At 45.4% G+C, this 17,033-nt stretch overlaps 1 protein-coding gene and 1 pseudogene across 1 annotated transcript; one reads left to right on the top strand and one right to left on the bottom strand.

Moving 5' to 3' along the window:
* Positions 1–331: 331 nt before the first annotated feature.
* Positions 332–1,092, bottom strand: LOC103285964 (60S ribosomal protein L7-like 1; annotated as a pseudogene).
* An 835-nt stretch (positions 1,093–1,927) lies between these two features.
* On the top strand, positions 1,928–10,007 carry LOC103286228 (zinc-alpha-2-glycoprotein-like). The gene is made up of 4 exons (XM_008141701.3): positions 1,928–2,067; positions 6,123–6,380; positions 8,591–8,863; positions 9,511–10,007. Exons 1-4 carry the CDS (start codon positions 1,992–1,994, stop codon positions 9,795–9,797), a joined length of 894 nt encoding a protein of 297 aa, XP_008139923.2. The 5' UTR covers positions 1,928–1,991; the 3' UTR covers positions 9,798–10,007.
* Positions 10,008–17,033: the final 7,026 nt, after the last annotated feature.

The following is a 17,033-nucleotide window of genomic DNA, read 5'->3' as shown; positions in this document are numbered from 1 at the left end:
GAATCCCAAGTTCAGGTATGCTCTGGGCTGGGTCCACTGCCGTCTTGTGTTCATGCTTGGGTACAGAAGATGTGATGAAGGACATCTCCTATCTGTGACGCAGGCCCCTCTCCTCCATGGCATGAGTCCTTGGCTGATTTCAGAGGTGGCAGCAGTGGCCAAAATGGGAAACACACTGGACTTTTCCTCTGGAAGTGGGACATCATAACCATCTTTTCCCTGACCCTTCCCCTCCAGTTGCTGAAAATATAGGAGAAAATAATCTTCTTTGAAGATACTGGATAATTCCAAAAAACAAAAGTGCATGCTTCCAATGCAGTGTGCTTTCAGGTATTCTGGGTTTAGTTCAGCTGCCGGATGAGCTGGTTGATGCGTTCACCTCGACACCCAGGGGAGCCCACCTCCTTGAGGAAGCCCACTCTATTCTGGGGAGTGTGACGGGCCACTGAGAAATGGAAAGGGCACAGGAACCCTGAGATTGCCTGGAAATTCTTCCCCAGGAAGGCAATTTCATGAATGAGGTCTTCCAAGCAAGTGACACCAAACTTCCCCAGATGCTCCTCAATCCCTGTGTTGTCTGTCAAAGGGATGATTTTATTCTTGACCTTGGCTTGCCCACGTTTCAAGATGAGCTCCCGGACAGACTTCAGATTTGGAAATCCACAGGTCACATAAGGTTCCACTATACGCAGCGTTTTTATGGTCTGGGGGGTGGGTCACTCTGACAAAGACACCACTGAAAATCTTCTTCAGGCGAAGCCTGGCAATGGTTTTCTGTACCATGACGCTCGCCCCACTGATCCTTTGGATGCACACAACAAAGGCCAAGGAAGGTTCACCTGGCACCTCCAAACCATGAGGTTTCACTCCTAGTCATCTGAGGCGCACCTTGTCACGTCATTGCCTCCAGGCATCATGTAGGAACCATTCCAGTTGCTTAAACCTGATATCTTTTCCTTTCCTCTGCTCCTTCTTTTCCCAAAGTGCCCGCTTTGCCTGGGTGGCTTTGAGAGCCTGATAAGCCTTCCTCTTTTTCAGGAGATTTTCTGGAACCAAAGGGATCTTTTTTCTTTGCTCTTCCTCCGCCATCTTTCCAAAGCTCTTGCTTTTAGCTTTAAATCATTAGGCACTATTCATTTTTTGTCTGTTTCATCTTTAAAACTAGAGAAGCCAAAAGATCCTCTCTGCGCTATCATAGATATCACCTGATTTTCAGACTCTGCTTTGAGTCAATACTTTCTGCTTTTGAATTAATTACATTTTTTTAAAGCTTCCCAGCCCTATGGACTCGATCATCACACGTTGTCTTTGAATTTCTCAAGCTGTTTGGCATCTAACATTTTGCCTTCACTGAGCATTTTATTCCAGTTGACCATAAGAGGTGACTCAGTTGGCTGTTTGACCCTCCACTCCTTATCATGGCCTGCAAGACTGTGCCTTTAACCTCAATTTGGCCCCATAACCAAGCCTGCTTCCCCTTCCTCCATTTCCCTGAGTGACTGTTGCTTAAAAAGAATCCTTTTCCAATTTCAGTAACAGTCACATCATTAGTTACTAAAACAGATTCCTATTCTGACTTTAAGCAGAAAATACATTTATTTACCAGTTAGTTCTTAGACTCAATGGAGAAACTAAGAATTAGGCAGTAGAAGCACAAACCAAATAACACCATGGGACTGGTCCTGTAATCACATGCTGCTGCCAAGAGGGCAACAGTCTGGACTCATGTCAAAGTCCCATCCCAGGTCACCTGGCTCAGCTCCACGTGGGCCGATGGTCTGTAGACACCGAGGAAAACACACCCAGTCTGGCCTGTGCATCCTGCTTCCTCCCAGTCAGCTGAGGAGCCCAGCCTGGCACTCTCATTGGCCTGTGCATTCACCTCACCTGGGCAGGGCTCAAAGCCAAGCTGTTCCCCAAACTATATCTGGCTGTCTCTCCAAGTAATCTGCACCAGGCCTGGGAAGTCCAGTACCTTCCACTCAGACACGATGGGCACAATGGTGCCTGTCCTGCTGTCCCTACTGCTGGTTGTGGGTCCTGCAGTCCCCCAGGACACTCAAGACGGTGAGTTGGGAACCAAGGGCTGGGTATGGAGAAGAATGCAGGGGAGGGAACGAGCGAGATAGATGGGCTGGGAGAGGGGTTCCCAGATGATTCCCAGTGTACAGTAGGAATGGGTGTTCGAGGCTCACACACTTCCAGAAGCCTTTAGGGAGCCTCTGGACTCATGCTAAGTAAGACCTTAAATAATTAGAATCTAAAATTTTTAGTAGGGAAATGAGCAAAACTGAAACCCAGACAAGTGAAGTGACCTGTCCTGGGTCATACAGCCAAGACAGCAGGGGCCACACAGGTAGAACTTTTTGTTCCTCCCTCCTTCCAACGGCTGGATGTATCTGTCTGACTCTGAAGGAGAAAGACAGCAACTACAAAAAGCACTTGTAAAGGCATAGTAACTGGAGGATACTTCTAGAAACAAGCCCACTCCTTCCCTCCACAGTTAGACACTGACAGTGTGCCTGGAAGGCTAGTGACAGGGGAAGAAGCCAGCTGGAGGTTGGGCAGAGTCCATTTTAGGACAGAGTCCTGAGGCTTTTTTTGGCATACAAAATTTCAGGATGAAGAAATGTAAGCTAAACTGTGTAAGTTAGAACTTTTACATTTACAAACTATCAGAATATGTGTTTTATAACTATTGATTATAATTACACTAGAGGCCCGGTGCTTGAAAATTCATGCACTGGAGGGGGGGGGGTCCCTCAGCCGGCCTGCCCCCTCTCAGTCTGGGAGCCCTCAGGGGCGGGAGGTGACCCGGCGATCAGGGGAAGGCGACGCACCCATCACACCTCTGCTGCTGCCACTGCTGGCAGTGCAAGCCTCAGCTGGCCCTGGTTACCTGTGCCTTGTGCCAGCCCTGGGCGGCTGGGCAGCCGCCATCTGAGGCTTGCCTGCACCTTGGGCTGGCCCTGGATGGCAGGGGGGCTGAGGGGACTGGGGGACTCTGGAGGCAGGCATGCAGAGTGGCCGGTCCTGCCTGCCGCCCCAATGGGGCTGAGGGGACTGGGCGCTGCCATCTTGTGGCTGTGGGCATCGCCATCTTTGAGGGCGTGGCAGTCAATTAGCATATTCCCTCCTTATTGTGGGCGCCGCCATCTTTGAGGATGTGGCAGTCAATTAGCTTATTCCCTCCTTATTGGCTGTGGGTGCCACCATCTTTGTTACAGCATGAGGGTCAATTAGCATATTCCCTCTTTATTAGATAGGATTATTAATCACATCCTATACCAAAATCTAGTGTAGCTTTAGGGTTCTCCAGAGAAACAGAATGAACGCCATGTATATGCACAGAAAGAGATTTATTTTAAGGATATGGCTCACACCATGGTGAGGGCTGAGAAGTCCAAAATCTGCGGGGTTGGTCAGCACACTGGAGAGCCAGAGAAGAGAGGATGTCGCAGTCTTGGGTCCAGAGGCCACCTGAGGCAGAGTGCCTTCTTCCTCTGGAGACCTCAGTCTTCCCTTGTGGCCTTCAGCAATTAGAGGAGGCCCACCCACATTGTAGAGAGTAATCTGCTTTACTCGACATCTACTGAGTAAAACGGCAATCACATTTAGAATTAGTGAGAATAACTAACAAATATTTCCCCACTCTCACTTTTTATCTCTTCTTTTCTTCTTTCCCCTTGTTACTTTATACATTTGAATTTTTCTCATTCTTCATCTCCCTTTATCCTAATTTTAGCAAGCTTTCCATATACCCACATGTGTTCTTTTTAAAATATGTTTTATTGATTTCTTACAGAGAGGAAGGGAGAGGGATAGAGAGTTAGAAACATCGATGAGAGAGAAACATCGATCAGCTGCCTTCTGCAGACCTCCCACTGGGGATGTGCCCACAACCAAGGTACATGCCCTGGACCGAAATCGAACCTGGGACCCTTCAGTCCGCAGGCCAATGCTCTATCCACTGAGCCAAACCGGTTAGAGCCCCACATGTTTTTTGACCTAACCTACCCTTTTTGTTCCTCCTGGATACTTTTTCTTTCTTTCTTTTTTAAAAAAATATATTTTATTGATATTTTACAGAGGGGAAAGGAGAGGGATAGAGAGTTAGAAACATCGATCAGCTGCCTCCTGCATACTGCTTATTGGGTATGTGCCCGCAACCAAGGTACATGCCCTTGCCTGGAATCGAACCTGGGACCCTTCAGTCCACAGGCCAACACTCTATCCACTGAGCCAAACCAGTTAGGGCTGGATACTTTTTCTTATTTTGAAATTCTTTCAGCATGCCCACTGCTTTTCACATTTCCTATACCAAAAGCATCTTTTCCATGTTTTCTAAGTTTAAGTTTGTGATAAGAGTTGAGGCCCAGTTTTGGTATCACTGAGCCTAGTTCATGTCCTGTATGTCCTACAACTGTCCCTTCTCTCCCATCTATTCCCCTCCCACCCCCCTGCCCGACTGGCACCTTTCACCTTCCTGTTAGTCATATCTGTTTCTTCATAACCTCCTCCACCCTTCCTTACCTTATGCTTTTCCTTCCCCCAACTTTAAAAAAGAAAATAACTAAGTACTGGAACTAGAAATCTGGAATATGACCTCTAACATCAGTAACACCCATCTATATATATAAAAGCCTAAGTGACCATCTGACGGATAGCTATGACATGCAATGACCACCAGGGGGCAGACGCTCAATGCAGGAGCTGCCAAGCTGTGGTGACTTGGCAGCTGTGGTTCTTGGGTGATGCACCTGGAACCAGAGAGGAGGGATCCCGATTCCGGGGTGTGTCACCCGAGAACTGCCCTCTTACAGAAAGGAGTGAGGGTATGGCAGATGGGGTGATATATTCAAAAGGGAGGTGGGGACCCCTTGGGGGGTGTTGGAGAGATGGTTTCGGTCCAATCCCCGCCAGCCAGTCCGAGGAACCCCACCGGTGCAAGAATCCAGGCACCAGGCCTCTAGTAAGAGTTATATTAGGAATCCATTTTGAAATTTATTATAAAAATATCCCAACCCTCTAACTCTCCCTTACTCACACAAAAATGCAGGGACAGCCCTGGCATTTCTGAGCTCCATCCTGTTCTTACCTTATGCTGATCCATTCCAGGTCATTTCCTGAGTTTACTAGTCAATTCTCCTTCCTACACTTTCTAATTATAGTGTTCGTTAGGTTCAACTAAGTTATGCTCCAATAATAAAGACAGGTTTTAGTAGCACAACTCAACAAATGTTTATTTGTTTGCTCCTATAAACATGAAAACAGATCAGACAACATTCCTGTCTTCCATGGGGTGATTCAAGGATCCAGGTAGTTCCCATGTTGGGACTCTTCTATTTTATCCTGTGGCCTCCACAATCATCACCTAAATAAAAGAGAGATAGAGGTTTCAAACTAGCTCATAGGGCCTCCGACCAGAAGAAATAAATCACTTCCACCCACATTTCCTTTTGACAGAACTCAGTCATGGTCCCAATCCTACCTAATAAAAGGGAAGTATGCAAATAACCATCACTCTGCTACGCCCATGACTGGGCCGGTGGGAGGCTGGGGGCGGGACTCAGGGTGGCTGATTGGGCTGGCGGGAGGAGAGGGTGGGCAGGGACTCGTGCTACGGAAGGACCCATGAGGCTGGCAGAAGGCGCCGGTGGCGGAACTTGGGGTGGTCGATTGCGTGGCTGCAGGCACCAGTTTCCCACCGGGGTGGCCAATCGCGCTGGCGGGAGGCGCTCCAATCGGCGGGTGGCCAGAGGAAAACTGGTGCTGGTGGAAAACTGGTGCTGGCAGCCAGGTGAAGGAAGGTCTATTGCACGAAACTTCGTGCAACAGGCTTCTAGTATACCTATAAAAAGGCTAAGAAATGTCATCTTTTGATGTGCCAAGAGAGAACACATGTAGTAAAACACAAAATGGTCTCTGCAGTATCATCCCCAGAATAGAAGTAAAGCCCATTCTCTCAAGTGAGCGTCCAATAGTGCACGGCTGGCAGCAGGTGGAGAGAGCTGTGGAGGAAGGAGCCTGGTGATCAGGTCTCCCTTCCGGGCCCTCTGCTGCCCCACATTGGGACTCCCCTGCGTGAATCCCACAGCTCACTCTTTTCTCCTCTTTTGCAGGGCCTTATTCTCTGACCTACCTTTCCAGTGGGATATCCGAGCCCAAGGAGGGCTTCCCCAGTTTTCAGGCAACTGGCTACCTCAACGACCAGGCCTTCTTCCACTACGATAGTGAAAGTGAAAAAGCTGAGCCCCTGGGCCCATGGAAACAGGTGAAAGGAATGGAGGACTGGGAGGAACTAAGTAAATTTCAGAAGGCCAGGGGGGAATTCTTCCTGAAGACCCTGAAAGAAGTCATGGGCTACTACAAGGACACAGGTCAGTGGACTATGGACTGCTGGGGTGGATGGTCTTAGCTCAAGAAGCAGCCCTGCAATTTTGAGTGGAAAGAGGTCTGCAGGCTAGAAATATTCCCCATGCCAAAGAAAAAGCAGGACATTTAGAGATTTACAGACATTTCTTCACCCCCCCTCTCCCACATCACAGCTGCTTTTCTTCCTTCCCCATCACTTCCCCCATCCTCTCTTCCAGGCCTCAACTCTCACACCAAGTGCTGTCAGTGTCAGCCCTTATGGTCACATCTGTCCTCTCAGCTCCACACTCCTACCCATCTGAGGTGGATCCCACTTTAGAAGGCATCAGACTCACCCCCATCCAGGGATGTTGGCTGAGGATTGAGCTAACCTTGGGTCATTCTGCTCAGGGTTCAGGTTCCAGCTCTGCCAGTCACTAACTGTTTCACAGTGAACATGTTCTTAATTATCTGGTCTGAATCTGCCAAAATTGAAGCATTGAATCCTGCCTCCAAGAGATTTTTTAAAAATTACCTAGGTAAATTCCGTGAAAGCTAGACCATAGCCTGTCTTGATTTCCCCAGGAGCCCCATAGCCTAAGGCAGACAATGAAGATGCTGAGTGATTGAAAGAAAGTACCTAGTGCAAACCATGGCTCATACTAGCAGCTCAGGAAGGATTAAATTCAAAACCACCAACTGTTAGGGTTCCATAAAATCATAAACACCCTCCTGTCCATAGGAGGAGACTCAGGTGGGAGGGGTCACCAGGTCTTACGGTGTGAGGAGCCATGCAGAGTGGAGCTCGGAAACTAGTTCTCCCATCTCCCAACCCAGCACTCTTTCTCCCAAACCATGCTGCCTACCCCACAAGCCAGCTAACCACAGGCCTGATGAACTGGTGATTTTAAATTATTATAGGGCTGGTGTCAAAAGATGGGTTTCTGAGTATTAAAAACAAACAAGAAGCTACAAAAGAAGGTTTTAAAAGTTACTAAATCTGAAGGATGTAGTTTGGAAGTCCTAGTGAGAAAACAGCCTGAACTGTGCTCAGAAATAGGAGTGGGTAAGGCACAGGGGTCTGGGAAGGAAACTAAAACAAAGTTTGAATGACTGGAATGGAAATATTGATGTGCGCAATCATGAGTAAAGATATGAAAACAGGGTATTAGAAAATAATAAGGGCTGACATTTATTTATTTATTTTTAAATATATTTTATTGATTTTTCACAGAGAGGAAGGGAGAGGGACAGAGAGCCAGAAATATCAATGAGAGAGAGACACCGACCAGCTGCCTCCTGCACACCCCCCACCGGGGGATGTGCCCGCAACCAAGGTACATGCCCTTGACCGGAATCGAACCTGGGATCTTCCAGTCCGAAGACTGACGCCCTATCCACTGAGCCAAATCAGTTTCGGCAAGGCCTGACATTTATTGAGCTCTATGTGCTATGCTAGGCACATGTATTGACACATACAATGATCAAGATAACCCTCTAACATAGTTCCATTGCCATCTTAGAAATGAGAAAAAATGAAGCAAAACAGGTTATTGGCTGAAATTTACACAACAAGCCAGGTGAGGGTGGAGACGGGTCTGGGATTTGAGCCCAGATATCTTGAGATCAGAGCCAGTGCCAATAGCACTAGTCAGTGTTGGATAAACACCTACTTTTATAATAGAAATAAAGTGGTTCTACCCCCCTTTCTTAAGGCCAATTTCCAATTGGGAAGGGAGGCCGTGTTAAAGATCTGTAATGAAAATATCAAACACCAGTATAGAGGGAAGAACTGATCAACTTATGTGGACTCAACTGGAGACATCAAACTCCGTGTAGACAGGAAAAGAAGACAGATTGCACAATCTATTTTTAACTACAAATAATTTCTATTTAACTTGAAAATGCACTTTTGTGCTTGTGTCAGGTTCCTGAGACCTCACAGTATATTCAATGTTCATTTAAAAAGGTGCTTCATGGGACTAGATCTATCCACAGCCTGTAGCAATCTGAAATTCCCTGATTGGGAAGAAGGCATCTCATCTCAGACTAGCCTAAAACGCCAAAGCATACTAAGTTTCTGGCTCTATGTCTGGCTAATAACCCATTTGCCAAGATAAAGGGGTTGCATCTTTAGTTTTCAAAACCCTTTCTTCATTGCAAACTGCAGGAGTAAGTTATTAAGACGAAGTTGATGCCAGGCTGACTGATTTCTCGGGGGTCGGGTTACATGCAGGGAATCACACCATGTCAGAAAAGCTTGGCTGTAAACTTCGGAGTAACAGCTACTGTGGAGCAATCTGGACAACTGCCTATGATGGACGGGACTACATCAAGTTTGACACAGAAATCCCAGCCTGGATCCCCCTGCAACCAGAAGCTCTGAACACCAAGGTGAAGTGGGAGACAGAAGGCTCTGTGCAGCGGACCAAGGCCTACCTGGAAGGAGAGTGCATCCAGAAGCTGCAAAAGTACCTGCAATACAGCAGGGCCTTCCTGGACCGTCAAGGTACCTACTGCTCCCTCTGTCCTCCTCTCCCACACTGAGCTGAGAAAAACCAAGGTGACCCCAGGCTTGGACCTCAGGGGACCATTTCAGGCAAATCCTGTAGTCATTTCTCTCTGTGATATGCCTCTGGCTTGGCTGTGGGGCAAAGGCAGGTGTATAAGATGTCTGCCCAGGAAGGATGAAGATGAGTTAGTGTGGGCAGGATTGATTGACACAAACTGAGACCTTGGTTTAAGAATTAATCAGAAAGAAGTTCTTATGGGAGGGAAGTGGGTAGGGTCACAAAGACAGAGCAGCAGGCAGACTGGGGGAGGCAGGAGCCACAAAGCCCACTGGGAGGTTTTGGGGGTAAGGAGGAGACAAACCAAAAACATAAAAACATGGGGCATTGACATTTCTTGCCATCAGAAGTCAATCCACAGTGAGTGGGCAGGGGTGCTAGGAGGCAGGGAAGGAGCCACAGATATTCCTTTATCCAACAGGGAAGGTTCATGGAAAATCTCAGCTTCCCTGATCTTCTGGAAGTTTCCTGGGAGGCAGGTAGAAAACTGAGAGCTCTGCTCATCCCTGACTCCAGGGGTGGGAGAGACGTGAACAGGGAAATGTCTCCTTCAGACCCTCAACCTCTGTGCTGTATCTCTCCACAGACCCTCCCTCTGTGTCAGTCACCAGCCACGTGGACCCAGGAAACATCAGGACCCTCAAGTGCCTGGCCTCCAACTTCTACCCACAACCAATCAGTCTGTACTGGACTCAGGGAGACAGTGTAGTGGAGACTGAGTCAAGGGGAGAGGGTTCTATCAGTGAAAATGGCACTTACCAGTCCTGGGTGGTGGTGAAAATCCCCTCTTCGGACAAAGGCCCCTACTCCTGCCACGTGCAGCACAGCAGCCTGGCCCAGCCCCTTACTGTCCCGTGGAATCCTGGGCACTGAGCTGACTCACTGCTACATTCCTCTCTGAACCCATTAGCTATTCGGTGAAATCTAATCACACTAAACAACTAGCCTAGAGACAAAAATAAATCAGATTATTTATTGCTAAAATCTGTAAAGATGTCAGCAGAGATTATTATTCATCTTGCCCCCAAGCATTTGAATCATCTGAAATTCTTGGTATCCAATGGAAACAATATGTGCTGGCCATCTTTTTGTTTGTTTGTTTTGTTGATCCTCACCTGAGGATATTTTTCCCATTGACTTTTAGGGAAGGTGGAAGGGAGGGAGGGAGGGAGGGAGGTTGGGGGAAGCATCAATATGAGAGAGAGAGATATGATTGTTTGCCTCCCACATGCCCCAATTGGGCCAGGGATTGAACCTGCAACCCAGGCAGGTGCCCTTGACCAGGAATCAAACCCATGACCCTTCAATGCATGGAACAACACTCAACCACTGAGCTACACCAGCCAGGGCTGTACTGGCCAGCTTGACCTGGGGTCTCCACTGTAGCATGGTATGACCACCTTGTACCTTGAGCATTGTTCAGGTGCCCACTGCTGATGTCCCCTCTGGCCATGAAGTTATAGAACACTGCAAATTCTTTAATTCAGTCCAAAACCTCTTCTGTACCTCAGTTTTCCCCACAGTTACTTGCCACCTGTGAGACACTATCCTCCACTCCAGCCACTCCGCCTCCCCTACACTATGTTGACTTTAGGGCCATGTCACCAGAACCCAGATTCAGCTGCCTACTACCAAATAAACCAAACTCCTGAGACAGATGCTGTTGAATAAAGAAAGTGGTGCATTCAAGTGCTGGACACCTGAAAAGATGGGAGACTCTTGTTGCAAAGCCCATCTCAACATCTCAGTGCAGGCAGAGGTTTTTATAAGGAGGAAGAGAAAAACAGAACAAGGAAATCAAGGAGAGGGGTCTGAAAAGTTCTCCATGTGCTGACCAGCACGATCTATTTCAATGAGGACATTGAAACTGGTCAAGTGATAGTCAGGTGTGCATCATCCTGGTCTTTGTCATCTTGGTTCTATGGTTGAAGGTCAGCAAACCTCCCAAAACTGGGATGACTGAAGGTCAGAATATGCATCTTCTGAAGTTAGTTCATAGAATTCCTTTACAAACATGCTGTTTATCTATAAGCTATACATTAGTCAGAGTTAGCATTTATAGAAACAATGTCAAAGGAATGGTGGGGTGGGTTACAATTCCCCACTGTTACAGCCACACACAACCATAGCTTATTTGAAAGGCTTTGTTCTGTCAGGACACATTCCCAGGAAAATAAAAAAAAAAATATTCAGACCTGTAGAGAATTTTTATAACCGTTTATTTGAGCCTAACTGATGGCATATGCACTGGAGAATAACAGTTTGCATCTTCTTTTATGCATTTGAAATTAAGAAGGAAATGTAAGGATGTGGGAGAAAACAAGGTGGGGATTAAACCAAAGGATAGTTAACAAGTTATGTGCTCTCTTTTGCTTGGTAGTTCAGTTTGTTCATTAAATTCCACAATAGACTCATAGGTAGAGAGCAGGCAGACAGTTCTGGTGGGGGAGGGGGATTGAGGGGGTGGAAGGATTGAGAAAAAAAAGAGAGAGAGAACTCATGGACATGGACAGCAATGTGATGATGGCAGGGGCAAGTGGGGAGTGGAATAGGGCATAAAGGAGATAAATGCTGATGGAAAAAGTCAAATAAAATAGAAAAAAAACATTTTAAGTTTATTGCTCTCTTAAGAGCTACCATCCCCTTTGAGGGTTACTATATCTGGCATTTCAAAGGTGTGTTAACCTTAGATGCATAAGAGCAATGGACCGGCTGGCTTAAAACCTTTCACTAAAGAAGTTATAGGAATGGGGCTTGGCTTCCCACTATGACCTACCCAGTTAGGAATTTATGAACAGATCACCCTATGAGATTTCTTTCTACAGAACCCCTTTTTTTCATTCACAGTTCCCACTTTGGTCATAAATCAATTCAAAGAATGCATTAATGACCAACCTTTTGATTGGATAGTGTGGTCTCACAGCCCTAAGAAGGCTTATTCCTAAGAAATCTCAGTATCAATGTTGTCTTGTTGACCATTGGGCATAGGGCCATCCTATAACCATGGAATCTGAGTTGAGGTTGAATTTTTTCCAAAAGGGAAGGGCAGGTAAGTGGAAGGCAGTCAGGTCCTATGGCCTTCATTACAGATAAAACATGCTAGATAATTTCTGTTCTAAACTATCATGATCCAAGTTTTGCCTTCTGCCTCATTTTCCTGAATTTGGCATCTAGTATAACATTTACATAAGCCATGGAAAGAATATTAATAGTTATACATGTTCAGTAATCATAAATAGTTGGACTACATAGAAAAAGCCAAAGACAAATATAACTATTATGATGACTAATCATTATCAGACTGGAAAAGATAATCAAACAAAATGGATTCTGAGTTCAATATCAAATAGGTACACCAACCTTGTCGATGTCTAGGGAGAGTTGTCTATCCCTGGTGTCGGCAGCTTCTCGTCCTCCAGCAGTCTTTGATGTCCATAAACAGGGGTAGATGTCCACTACTGTTTAGGTGCCTGATTAGGTCCCTTCCAACGAAAGTGTTTTTTTTATGTGATGTCCTTTCCAATAAGCAAAATGTCCAGGTGGCAGTAAAATGATTTTTAACGTCTTTGTCACCTGAGAGTTGACTGAAAGAAAGGGACTACCAACTTGGCATTTTCTTGAAGTGACTCTATCAAACCTCTGCAATAGTGTAAGATGTCTCCATTCAAAAACATCAGCTCATGCTGAAACCGGTTTGGCTTAGTGGATAGAGCGTCGGCCTGCGGACTGAAAGGTCCCAGGTTCGATTCCGGTCAAGGGCACGTACATTGGTTGCGGGCACATCCCCAGTGGGAGGGAGGTGTGCAGGAGGCAGCTGATCGATGTTTCTCTCTCATCGATGTTTCTAGCTCTCTATCTCTCTCCCTTCCTCTCTATAAAAAAATCAATAAAATATATTTTTAAAAAATGTCAACTCATAAGGTTCTTCATCTAAGTCCAGTTTAAATGCACTGTGATGCATGAAGAAATGCAAAAAACGAAAAATAGGGAGCTGGGAAGAATCAAGTGGCTCTCTTAGGTTTCTGGGGCCCTGGCTATTCATTTAATTTACAACCATTGTTTATCCACACGATAAACAGAAGTTTTCATCACTTATTTTACAATGTTTCCCGTGAAATTTCAAATCTTTTGAGGTGTTCCAGGGGCACTTCTGAAACAATACAAAGTTATTTCTACATATATTAAGATTTTAACCCTAGCCCAACCAGCATGGCTCAGTGGTTGAGCATCTACCTATGAACCAGGAGGTCATGGTTCGATTCCCAGTCAGGGCACATGCACAGATTGCAGACTTGGTCTCCAGTGGTAGGTGTACAGGAGGCAGACAATCAATGATTCTCTTTCATCAATGATGTTTCTTTTTAAAAAAATATATTTTTATTGATTTCAGAGAGGAAGAGAGAAATAGAAACATCAATGATGAGAGAGAATCATTGATTGGCTGCTTCCTGCATGCCCTCTACTGGGGATCAAGCCTGAAACCCAGGCATGTTTCCTTGACCAGAATCAAATCTGGGACTCCTCAGTCCACAGGCCAACGCTTTATCTACTGAGCCAAACCAGTTAGAGCTTGGTTTTTTTAAAAAATTTTATATATCATAGATGTTTCTATCTCTCTCTCCTCCCTTCCTCTCTGAAATGAATTTTTTAAAAATTTAATATTTTAACCCTAAAAACCTCAATGTCAAATGAAAACTAAGAAGTCAGCATAAGCACACTTTCGCTTGGACATTTTATAGCCTTTAAAAACATTTTTCAGAAACATAAAAGTCAATTATTAACATAAACTTAGTTTTATAAAACCCAGGCAAAATAAAGACAAGTCTATTTTACTTAAACTGACAAACTTAAGCTAGGTTTTATTTATTAAAGATTAATCTTAGATCACAAGAACTTTCAAAAACATTTAGGTTATTTTCTTTATTATCGAGAATTTTAGAATATCCAGTTCTTACAAGCAAAGATTTGAATTTAAATTAATTTCAACAAAATCATATGTTAGTAGAAAGCTATCTCACATTTATAGCATACATATACATAGACACACAGACACAAGCAGAGACTTTTTAGCCATGAGAAGAGCTCACTAGTTTGTAAGAGGACAATTAGATCCAACTTTTGCCCTGAGGCATTTACAATTTCTATTTCTTCTTGACAAGTCAAATTTCAAGTGACTTTCCCCCTTTTAAAATAAGGACAGCCATTTTTTAATACTTCAAATAATTAGATTGATACCTAAATTACATCATAGGTGAATCTATTTATTTAAATCTTCTTTTTGAAGTTCCAAGAAGCCAATTAAATATGATTTCCATTCATTCTGCCTAATAGCAACCTCTTTCTAATTGTGCATGCAAAAGATTAATTTAGAAGTATCAAAGGATCCTCATCTCAGCCATCTTAGTTATGTTCACAGTGGGGAAAAAATGGCAACAGGTGTTAGCAACAAGTATACAGATGAGACCTCGATTCAGCAACCTCAGTGCTTGAGTTCTGGCTAAGAAATAATTCAGAGCCAAGCCGAAACCGGTTTGGCTCAGTGGATAGAGCATCGGTCTGCGGACTGAAAGGTCCCAGGTTCGATTCTGGTCAAGGGCATGTACATTGGTTGCGGGCACATCCCAGGACAGGCTGGCCTCAATCCCTCTCCATCTTGGATGACATTCTTTGAAAAATAAAATTAACCAGAAAATAACCCTGACCCCTCTATACATAACTTTTGATGAATCAACATATTGAAGGACACACCTGGAAGCTAATGAATATTCTATTAGGACCTTCTGCTGAGATCTGCCCTAGAGTCCCCACCAGCCAAAGAAAGATAAAAAGCCTCGAGACAAAGGACCCATGACACGCTCTTGCTAGAACACACCCACGCCTTGTATCTCTACTCTTTTCCTAACCTCTAAAGGTCCCCAAGTGACTTGGAACCAGGGGAGCAGTGGGCAGCAGCAGCTCATCCCAGGCTTACCCCCTGAACCTGTCTCCAAAGCCCCCCTTTTCTCTGACTTTTCAGTAAGCTAACAATATCCTGCTGTTACAGAAAACTGGAGAAGAACCAAGCAGTACTTAGAGAGATGGAGTTACATTTATTACGCGCGGGTCCAGAGGAAAAAGTCTCTCAAGTTCTGGGCCCCAACATGGAGGAACTCTCCCTATTTATATGTCTTTACCTTCTTTGTCTCCCAAATATGGGGTGTTTCCGGCCCCTTTTGCAAGTTCTTAAAGAGCTCCTATGTGCTGGGGCTTTGAGATCTCAACCAAAGGCCTGGCCTGGTGCCCAGCACTGATAAATTTTGTCCAGGGAAGGTTTCATGGCCTCTCTGAAGTGGGAGTAGTCTTATTTTCCTTATTATTTAAGCAAGCCAGCAAGCATTTACAGAAGCCAAATAGCAGGATTAAAGTTTCAAACAGCAGTTTTTATATAAGATGGATGCTTCACTGCCTTGGCTCAGTCCTTTTACTGTGACTTCTGTTGCTCAGTGAGCCAAAGCAGCCCCACCTAGGCTCTCTCCTGCTGCTTCTTTTACCTTACAGCCTTTCTTTGTTTCATTGTCCTCAGCTTTAACAAACATACTCTCAAAATCACCTGGACTTGTATTGTGAAATCCTTCCTGCACAAAGTCAAGAAGAACCCACACACTACCGGCCAGCCCAAGACAGACCAGCTCCTGGCCCAGTCCCCATTCAGTAACAGAATTACACCATGGTTAAGAAGATTATGTTCTCTCTTGAGAGTTAATACCCACTTTGAGGAGTATTACAAAGCTGTGTTAATCTGGATGCACAAGAACAATAAAAAGGCTGACTTAAAACCTGTAACTAAGAAATGTATAGGCCTGGAGCAGGACTACCTACCTTTCCCACTTAGGAATTTAAGATCAGCTTCCCCTGTGAGGATACTTTCTACAAAATTCTTTTTTTTCCTCACAGGTTTACACCCAAAACAGAGCAGACCTCTCACACTTGACTTTGTATTACCTTAACACCCTATGACAATTTTTTCCTTCCTGTGTGACAAGACCTTCCTACATCTTTCTGAAGCAGGAATTTTAGGGGGATATAGGCAGGTTTAGGGATTTTTTAGAATTGGGGTCCATGGAAAAAACACGGCCGCAGACTGGGAGAAGGTACATTTCCATAACACAAGGACGCCAGGTGCAGTTACATCTCCATAAGACAAGGAAGTAGCAACAGGTATATTTCCATAAGACAGGGAACTGGAAGTAGCTAAGACAGGTCATATTTACAAAATAAAGAGAAGGAAGCCCTTCATTCAGAAGAAGACAGCCCAAAGGGAATAGGAAAACAATAAGAAGGAGCCAGGAGAACCTCACATGTCCCATGTGAGGTTTGACCTTTAAGCCCAGGACTTACTATAGTAACCAGTCTAAGGCAGTGGTCGGCAAACCGAGGCTCACGAGCCACATGCGGCTCTTTGGCCCCTTGAGTGTTCTAACGCCACTTCTTCAAAATAGACTCGCCCAGGCCGAAAACCGACTTCTGCGCATGGGCCACGAAGTTTCAATCGCACTGCACGTGCGCGCCCGCACGTGGTATTTTGTGGAAGAGCCACATTCAAGGGGCCAAAGAGCAGCGTATGGCTCACGAGCCGTGGTTTGCCGACCACTGGTCTAAGGGAATAGTGACCAATCAGAGGGGATATCAAAGCACCAGGATCTGCAGCCTCTATAAGCCCTAGAAAAAAAGAAGTCAGTGGGACTCTTCCCTCCCGCCACGTGGGAGTCTGTATTTGTCCTCCAATAAATCTCCACCTTTGCTATACCACTATCTGTCCGTGGATTCATTTTTCGATTCCGGCAGACAAAGAATCCAGGTTCCAGTCCAAAAATTCAGTATCATTTCCATCCTAACCCTCCCATTCCACATTATTCCAGAGTCCCCTCTAAGCATAGCTACTTAAGGAAATAATTCCTGAAAGATGAAATAGAGCTGGAGACCATGGGATACCAGGACACAGGCTTTATTGGCGATCACCCTGCCGGCCGCCTTCCAGAGGGGGAAAGGGAAGAGAGAGAGAGAGCTTGAGAGAGAGAGCTTGCCGGGGTGAGAGTGCCTTTTAAGAGGAGGAAAAGAGGGGACGGGGCT

Source organism: Eptesicus fuscus, chromosome 4 (assembly GCF_027574615.1).
Source record: "Eptesicus fuscus isolate TK198812 chromosome 4, DD_ASM_mEF_20220401, whole genome shotgun sequence".
Lineage (NCBI taxonomy): Eukaryota > Metazoa > Chordata > Mammalia > Chiroptera > Vespertilionidae > Eptesicus > Eptesicus fuscus.
This window is presented reverse-complemented; position numbering and strand designations above follow the sequence as displayed.